Here is a 9,596-nt window from a genome sequence, read left to right on the forward strand (position 1 = left end):
CAGGTGTAGCTGCTAGTATCCTGAGGAGATGCCTCTAAGGTTTCGCTCGATTGTGCCCTATACACTGCCTGGAGTCCTTGCACTTATAGGCTGGTGGTGGTACACCTCCCGTAAGAAAGAGCGCCTCATCGGCAATGATGACCCAGATGGGGGTGCAACCAATGCAACCTTGAGATTGTCTCTAACAGTGGGCCGCAATGGTATGGTTGAGAAAGACACTGTATCTACTATAAATGACACTGAACACAACCTGACCTGCAAACATCCGAAGGCCACTAGAAAAGATGAGGAGCATGAAAATATATTCCAAAATAATGTTAACGATAAAGACGCAGCATCCACAATGGGAAAGACTCTTAAAGAGGCAGCTGTTGAGGCGTGTGGAATAGAACTTAAAGTTGATAAACCTGTAGTCTCAACTCTGCGACCATGTGAGCAGGACAAGAGTCTCAGTGTGCCACTAAAAGATTGTAGAGACCCGAAGAAAAGCCCAGTGCCCTCCTGTGCTTCAGAGGCAGACATCAATCTAAAAAGAGAGCAAGCATCTGCTTCTGAAATCACTGTCAAAGACATTGTCTTGCCCCACCAATCCACTACCAAGTCTACCACGACGTCAGTGTGCCTTACTGATGCAGAGCGGCCTGAGCCAGAGGGGGAAGTTGCAAAGAACCACAACACTATGACGACACAGGATGATGGTTGTCCAATCGTACCCGTTGAAGTGCAGCGAGTGGCGTCATCACAGTTTGAGTCTCGAGATCTACCCATTTCACTGCAAGATTTTAATAAACACATTCTAAGCAGCACCCCCAACTCTCTGGTCCTTACTTCCAAAGCCCATGCTACGTCATCGACACCACAGGACATCCAGGTTCATGAAGAGGATCAGGATCTGGAAGTTTTGGCAGCAGGACTCATAACTGAGGTAATCTCAGCAGCCACCCGGGTCTTTGGTGGCACCAGCTGCCCAATTAGTGACCAAAGGCAGCATTGTCACCATCCTCGATTGCCAAACCACCATCAAACAGGCTGTGACGAATTCCAAAACAGAGAACAAGGGATGCCCAATGGGTCTTTTAATGCCTCTGTATGGGAATCTATAGAGGGTAATGAATTGGTGCAGATAAACAATACACAAAAAGACCCCAGGCCAAAACTGTCTCACCAAATAGCAGACAGTGCACCACTACTAAGCAACAAACTGAAAGGTGATGAATCAGCTACACAGACTGAGGACTCTGCTTGCAGCACCTGTCACTCTGAGGATGGCATTAGCAACAAGACTTACCAACGCAGTCTGATTGACAGCAAAATGGATGTCTTCCAGATTACAGACTTGTCAGAAAAAGAAGCAACACAACCCCAATCATTGAGTGACACACCCATAGAGGAAATTATTTTTTCTTTGACGGAAGATAACTCAGTGGATGCAGTGTGTGGTGCAAAGATACTCGATGGAATGGGCCTAAGGAATGGACCTCAGGGATGTGACGTGGAAACAGACCAGTCTGGAGGTGAGTTGTGCGTTTGTGTGTCAGTTGGATCAAAGTGAAATATACCGTAGAATCTTTGAGGTGAAACACTTTCCCTTCAGTCAAGTTTTGTAGGCAGTGTTCTTAAAGGAACCCCGACTGTAATGACAAGTTTGCTCTATATCATAGGTGTCAAACTCTGGTCCTCGAGGACCGGAGTCCTGCAGGCTTTGGATGTTTCCTTTTTCCAACACAGCTGATATATGATCAGCTCTGCATAAGCCTGATAATGAGCTTGTTGATTGGAATCAGCTTCTGTTGGAAGAGGGAAACCTGCAGGACTGCGGCCCTCGAGGACCGGAGTTTGACACCTATGCGCTATATTATTTATTTAGTTGTTACTAACAACTGATTCATTTTTAAAAAATAATTTCCAGTTTTACTCATTCACTCCCAGCCATTATCACTGAAGCAACCCCCTTCGCTCCCGGCTGTTTTACTGGATTTTAACTGATTTTGCAAGGCCCACAGAATATTGTGTTCTATTGCTATAAAAACATGGAACCTACCAAAAGAAAGATTAGTCTTCTTTCATTAGGAAAAAATATATTTCTATCTGTTTCTGTTTTGCAGCAATTAGCATAAGAATAAAGATAAGTTTCATCATTATTCTCAAATCTGTTTGGAACTGTGCGTAAATGAGCTTGTTTGCAACATGGCCCTGGTTGATCTGTTCTACTCTGCTGCCACCTGCTTGCCGTTTTTGTAATTACTATCATTGCTTAACCCGTTCTCTGCAGTTCATAGGCTGCATCAAAGCCTTCTGTATGCTCTATCATAAAGTGTTTTTTTGTTTTAAACATATAAATATGTCTTTGGGACACTTAAAACTAGTGATGCACCGAATATTCAGCCACCGAAAATGTTCGGCCAAAAATGGCAAAAATATGTATTTTCGGTATTCGGGCGAAAAAATATGACCGAAAGAGGATGTTGTGATGCAAGCAAAAAAAAAAAAAAAAGGCTTCAAGGAAGCGTCTGTTTGAATTAAACACCAAACGCGGGGGTTATTTGTTAGTACCGAGCTACCGGCAGCTTCATTGTGCACACCGGCGAAGGATAGGGTTGCTTGGTAAACTGTCAAAAAAAGAGAGCGCTGCCAAGTACTGCACTACAGGTGAGCCATTCTTTCTCCTGGAGCGCCTTCTTTTTTTCCCTTTGAGATCCCCTCGAGCGCTTCCACTTTTTCACTTGCATTCTGTTGGCCGTGCTAAATACTTTAGCTAATGTTAGCACTATTGCTATCAAAAGTTTTAAACATGTACCACTATCTCCGGGTGGCGACAGACCTGTACAGAACGCCGTGTGTGACTTTGTAGTCTGTTCCCAAATCCGATTGACTGATGCGAAGAAATTTATTTATTTTTATACATTGGTGAATGTGCCGAAGTGCGCCCGTGTCCCGCTCCAAATAGCCTACAAATGCGTCATTCGTACCGCACAAATCCGTGCCCGCCAGTGCAAAGTACTGTACATTGACTATAAGGTGCAATTCCACCGCCAGAAAATGCTCAGTTGCTCACCCCGCGTTTGGTGTTTAATGTACCATTCGCCATTAAATTATTTATATTGTGCTTTGTAAAAATGTGTGTGTGTGTGTGTGTGTGTGTGTGTGTGTGTGTGTGTGTGTGTGTGTGTGTGTGTGTGTGTGTGTTGCCCTTGTGTATTATGAGGACATTTCACCTGAATACATGCCGTGCTGCGAGGACATTTTGAATTATGAGGACACAGCCCATGTCCTCATAATTATTTCAATGCAGAAGTGCTTCTAGGGCTGTAGAAGGCTTAAATCCAAAGTTTTAGCCAATGTCCTCATAAACCATAAATACGTGAATTTGTGTATTTTTGTGTATTTGATGGCGCCCCCTGTAGGAAGGTCCTTGTAATGCACCACTTCATGAATAATTCACACCAGTGTATATTTCACAGCATTTGATTGGCTGACCGTCACTTGTCCCCACAATTACGCACGTCTCCATAATTCAGTTTTTTCTCAAAATGCTGTGTATTGTGAATGTTTGTCTGTAGACGCAGAGCCTTTATTTATTTATTTATTTTTGCAGCCACCAATTCCTAAGTAGATAAATTAAATAATGAAATACCCTATGACATTTAATTATACATTTCAGTATTTAATTATTTCAGTGGTTGTTTATTTGAAAATGTACAATGGTTAACAGTTTATCACATCACTTTGAACAGCTGGAGGCAGAGACAGAGAAACTGACAGTGCCGTACATTGATTCATCATTTAACATCCCACCCTGCCTTTACAGTCTAACATCTTTCTGTGCACCAGTGGCCAAATGTTTTGAGAATGACATTGATTTTCAAGAAATCTGCAGTGCTGACTTATTATTATTGTAATTTTATGATGGCAATTTGCATGTACTCCAGAATGTTATAGTGATTAGATGAATTGCAAAGTCCCTATTTGCCATGAAAATTAAAGTTATTTCCTTTGGTGACCTTACAAACTTTAAGTGAAGAAGGCTTCAGGGCACCCAAGAAAATCCAGCAAATGCCAGGAATATCTCTCAAAGTTGATTCACCACCAGTGTAGAGCTTGCTCAGGAATGGCAGTAAGCAGGTATGAGTCAATCTACACCCATGGTGAGGCAGTAAGACTTTTGGAAGATTGCCTGGTGTGACCAGTGAAAAAGGGATTCCATAAATACAGACCAAAATAAGGGAAAAAAGGTTAAAGTTATTTTCTCTGATTAACCCCCTTTCCAACTGCTTGGGGCATCTGGAAAAATGCTTGTCTGGAGAAGAAAAGGTGAGCGCTACCATTAGTCCTGCTTCATGCCAACAGTAAAGCATCATGTGACCATTCATTTGCAAGGTTGCTTTTAAGCCAAGGAATTGGGCTCGCTTACAATTTTGCCAAAGAACACATGCATCCATTACTAAACTATAATACCAAAACATCCTCGGACCGCAACTGTGTGACAGCAGCAAGGTTATTTTATTTACTAAAGCAAAAAAAACATTTTCATTAATGAAATTTAAAAAATAACTTAAAAAAAAAAAAAAAACTAAAATCACATTTTACGATTAAAAAACTATCTATAATTCTAGCAATAATATCCTTTGTTTTCGTCTCTGGTAATTAATTTAGTATATGAGCCTTTGGGGTTAATTTTAAATGTGATCTTTTTTTTTTTTACTGTAAAACTGTAAATCATACAATAGCCACTCTTATCAACAATGTTCATAATCCAACAACTGAACCAATTTGTTGATTTAAATTTGATTTATTATATTGCCCGGAGTACGGAAGTGACATCATCGAGCAGATAGAGAACCGCCCCCTGCTCTAATTACTTCACGAGACGTCCACTCAACGCAGATGGCTTGCAGCTGTGCTAATAAGGTAGGTTTAAAGTCCGACATTTTTCCTCCTTTTTTTTTTTTTTTTTAATGTTGGTCGCTCGTGTGCATTGCTCCTTACAATTTCGCGGCAATGAATTATAATGCAAGTTCAGTGTCAGTGCAGCAAAACCAAAAGTTTGTTGATTATGATGGATGCAGATAATTATTTAGAATTGCTACGCTTTTGTTAGCGACAGTTAGCATAGCAAAGCTAACTGTCTGTTGAGTAAGATAAATGCTAATTGAAAATTTTAAGAGGAAAGCCATAACAGGGTGGTTTAATAGGCTGGTTTGTGATGTGAAAATATACTAAGGAAAGTACTAGTAAACGTTTTATGTCCCTGTATGGCGGAGTAATGAAGTTAATTACTCTGAATAAAAGGCCGACCATCCTAACTTAGTATGTCATTATGTCATTAATTTAATTCACAGTTACTCTTGTTTGTTCTAAACAATGGCTTAGTAATCACTTATAATTTGGTAAATTGCTGCATTTGTGTTTTCTTACGTTTGTTCTTTCAATAAAAATATTTCAGTAAAGTCTGTTAGTGTTCATTACATTTCATTTATGAAAATGTTTAGCAGAGCTGTATTTTATCTTCTTTGGCACATTTACTGCACACTGTACAGGCTTTCAAGGTACACTGAAAGTTAACTTCAAAACATCTGCGACAAGTTACCTATCAAACTAATTGAAACTCATTTTTTTCTATAGCTTTAGATCATTATCTTCACTAACATGTCAGTCATGAGGCGACAGAGGGCAAAAGTTAAGCCCAAAGAAGAGGCAGCATACTTTTCATCCTTGGGTAAAGAAAAGCATGGCTTCACCATAAAATATATCAATTCATTCAAAGGTGAGTATTGGTAAAATATTCTTTAGTATGGGCCTAGTTTTCATTATTGTTATAATGAAATATTTCTGATGTGTCCTTTTTTTCTTTGTAAGGTCGAGGAGTGTTCAGTACCTGCTCCTTTCAGAAGGGAGACTTTCTTATTGAATACCGAGGAGAACTTGTAAGCAAACAGGAACGTGAAAACAGGCTGAGAGTATATCATGATGCCCTGAAGGTTTTCATGTTTGAATTTCGCTTCAATGGAAAAACACTATGGTATGTTTATATGGTGTGTTGTCATACTTAATTTAGGCTTTTTTTGGGAGTCGCCCTAAAAAATATAAACACCTGCAGGCTGCTACTTTGTATAGTGATTTTACTATGTTGTAAAACATAAGTTGAGTTAAGTTGACTATTTTGGGAAGAACAAGCAAATTAATTTACTCATAAATTGTGTGACTTGCTCAACTTTATTTCTAAAGGACTTTAAAATAACCATCGCTGCATACATAATGCTGTACATGGAATAAATATCAGTCATGCAATAAAGACGGGTAGAACAAAATAACACAAAACGAGTGAATAAATAAATCTTAGACATATTAGATGTCAACGTATTTACTGTGAGTGTTCAATACTCAAATTAAGTCAAATGCATATCATTACCAGAATTTATCAAAAGTGTGCAGTTTTCAAAATAGACTACAGTGACTTAAATTTGAGTTCTCAACTATGTTAAAGTAAATTCCATTTAATGTTCAGAAGCGTTGAATGCTTGATTCTCTTTTTGGTGGATGAGTAAAACTAAAGTCAACTTACAGTTGTACTTGAAAGCATACCCTAGGGTTGTGTAAACTTATGTGAGCACATTATAATGGTGAGAAACCGGCATAATGCCCATAAAATCCAAAATACTGTGGCAATTGTTTTGATATTTTCCAGAGGTTGAAGTTGACATTAGTAGAGATATGCTTGTGAATTTCGGTGACTATTAATAGCATTTTAGTGTCATTAAGCAACGTTAAGGTTTTGTACATTTACAGTTGTGCTCATAAGTTTACACAACCCCAATGGTATGTAAACTTTCAAGCACAACTGTAACTTTCTCTAATTATAACCATTGCGGCACCTGCTAATTTAATCTGAAACATTTTCTGACAGTAATAACCCCCCAAAAATGGTGAACAGACTAAGTGGAATGAACATTTGTCTCAAAAATCTTAATGTTAAATAATAAGTTTTATCAAGAGAGAATGGGAGTACCTCGATCATTTGAATAGTGTGAAAACTGTAGTCGAATCCGTGTTTCATTCTGTTTAATTTGTAAATAGGAACAAACATGGCGACAACTATTGGTGGTGCAAAGAATCACAAAAGTCACGGTTCGGATCGGATCGTTTTTCAGATCAGCAGAAAAGAGAATAAATGAAAGCAAGGTTCTATACCTTGCTTTCATTTATTCTGTAACATTCTTATTGCCCAGTAAATTAAACAAAAAATCAACACAACATTTTTAATATGGCTGTTTCGGATTTAGGAACACAACTTTAAGCGCAATATGAGGCAGAAACATTATTTTATATATTGTCCATGCATAAAATAACAAGGTATTAATGGCTTAAAGTTGTGTTCCTAAAATCTAAATGGCCATATTTGACATGTTGAGTTTATTTTTATTTTGAATTGATCATCGTAAGCATGGTTATTTTTATTTTTATTTTTATGAATTTAAGCAATAGTGCTCATGGTCAAACTGCATGGTATTACAGTGGCTTAAATGTTTATTTTAGGAATAAAATTTCTAGTTTTTGATGAACACTCAGACCGACTATGCCTACGGTACGGAAATCAAATTTAGCTTCACTCAGTTTCATGAAGTTAAACATATTTTCTGACCTGAAATAACTAATTTTGAAATTAGTGTCCAGATGTTGATAAACTGAGTTGGGTGTACTTTTTTTTTTTTTATAATCATTTTGTATTTTACCATTGACATTATAGTGGAAGAGGTGGGGGTTATTAATACAGACCATGCGTGCTTGTCTTGATAGTTTTATTAATTTTGTCTTTTTTATTTTATTTAACAATTTCAGCATTGATGCAGCCAGAGACGATAATTCACTTGGGAGACTCGTCAATGATGAACACATCAGCCCAAACAGCAAAATGCAGAGAATCACTGTAGACGGACAGCCCCATCTCTGTTTGTTTGCGACAAAGGACATTGAGCCAGGGGAGGAAATAACCTACAACTATGGCAATTTTGATTTTCCATGGAGACTAAAGGTAGAGACAAGTTCATTTTCACAAAGAGTTAATGGCTTGCTGTTTGAATTTAGGTTAATTTCCCAGTATTGTCACTATGAACAGGTGCATCTTTGGTAAAATACTGAAAAGACCTATTGTATATTTACATGATTATGCCTCAGCAACATAAAAAAAAAAGGAACACAGTAGCCCATAATTAAAAATTTTAAGAGCGGTATATGGAAATTTAGTGGACACTGTACAGTAATTGAATTACAAGGTAAAATATAGAATTTCTCCTCCCGTTTCACTGCATTACTGATTTAAAAACTTGCGTAAACTGTCTATAGGGATTTTTAGTAACATTTTATCGTGCAAGTTTTGACAAAACATAAAGGATTAATTATGATTATACAATGAAACTTTGAACCACTGAGCCAATAGAAACACCCGACGGTAAAAATACTGGCCAACTCTTTTGTCACTGTTATTTACAAAAACACAATTCTTTTCTCAATATCATTATTATTTTTTATTTTATTTCATTTTTTACAATATTGTGATTTTTTTTCTCTCAGTTAATGTATCGCCAACCTCACATCATGTTAATTATCATATCGTGATTTCTTATCATGACATTTGGATATTGTGTCATACATGTGACATACTAGAATTACTGGTCGCACATTTATGATTACATGAAATTACATTATAACAGTCTTGTCTTAATAAGAATTTAATTGTATTGGTATTTTTCTATTCATCTACCCCAGGTTTCCACTGAAAAACAACCTGATGAAGACACAGCGATCACAGACTGCGCCAAAGTTGACCAGGTGACAAGATTTATTTTTTAATGTTGAAATCGGTTTTCAGAAGCAAGAAATTAGTGGAGGGTGGAGATACTAGGGCTGCACAATATATGGAAAAAATCTTGGCGCACGAATGGCTCATGCAATATGTGTATTGCAAAGACGTGCAACAAATGAATATTGGATTGATTGTATACTTTAGTCTGGGGCTGAGCGATATGGCCAAAAAAAGAAATAAAAACTCTTTAAAACCAACCATCCAACATTCTGCCACCACTTGTGCAAAATTACAACTCACAATAACATCTGGATGTAACGGAACATAATAGCTTTAATAATCCAGAAGACAAAATTCACGCATTAGCAAATTTTCAACTATTCAATTTTAAAAATGACGATTAATCTAATTAATTTGATTTATTGCCCAGCCCTAGTTGAGTTTGATTTTGACCAATCAGAGACAACCTTAATTGCGCATCGCCATACAAGAGAATTGTATCGAGGAGCTTTACGAACAAAAAATAACTTAATTGGAAAGGATTTGATCACAATGAGCATGCTTATTTTTCCGCACAAACATGTATTTCTTTCATTGGATTATAAAGATATATATTGTGTCCATGTTCAATGTCGAAATAACCTCTTTCACTGCATAAAACACCCATGTGGCATGTTTTGTCAATACTGTGCAGCCCTCGCAGATACACAGTCCTCACAATGTTGTAGATGTGAATAACTGACACTCTGAGGACAGTGTATTTATACACTGTGAGTGTAAAATACGTTTTCAGGGC

The 9,596-nt window shown here is 37.5% G+C and overlaps 2 protein-coding genes across 8 annotated transcripts in view; both read left to right on the forward strand.

Annotated features, from left to right (window-relative positions):
- Positions 1-9,596, forward strand: part of akap1b (A kinase (PRKA) anchor protein 1b) — a 72,466-nt gene that overhangs the window by 6,142 nt on the left and 56,728 nt on the right. The window contains exon 2 of the mRNA XM_077566284.1: positions 4-1,514. Coding sequence (XP_077422410.1) covers positions 29-1,514 — 1,486 coding nt within the window. The 5' untranslated portion in view covers positions 4-28. The remainder of the gene's footprint in view (positions 1-3; positions 1,515-9,596) is intronic.
- Positions 1,527-9,596, forward strand: part of LOC144052330 (uncharacterized) — a 15,521-nt gene continuing 7,451 nt past the window's right edge. For all 7 annotated transcript variants that reach the window (XM_077566276.1, XM_077566277.1, XM_077566279.1 and 4 more), the window contains exons 1-5: positions 1,527-4,908; positions 5,623-5,764; positions 5,857-6,019; positions 7,837-8,029; positions 8,764-8,826. In XM_077566276.1, the coding sequence (XP_077422402.1) occupies positions 5,647-5,764; positions 5,857-6,019; positions 7,837-8,029; positions 8,764-8,826 (537 nt within the window). In that variant the 5' untranslated portion in view covers positions 1,527-4,908; positions 5,623-5,646. The remainder of the gene's footprint in view (positions 4,909-5,622; positions 5,765-5,856; positions 6,020-7,836; positions 8,030-8,763; positions 8,827-9,596) is intronic.

Source organism: Vanacampus margaritifer, chromosome 5 (genome assembly GCF_051991255.1).
Source record: "Vanacampus margaritifer isolate UIUO_Vmar chromosome 5, RoL_Vmar_1.0, whole genome shotgun sequence".
NCBI lineage: Eukaryota > Metazoa > Chordata > Actinopteri > Syngnathiformes > Syngnathidae > Vanacampus > Vanacampus margaritifer.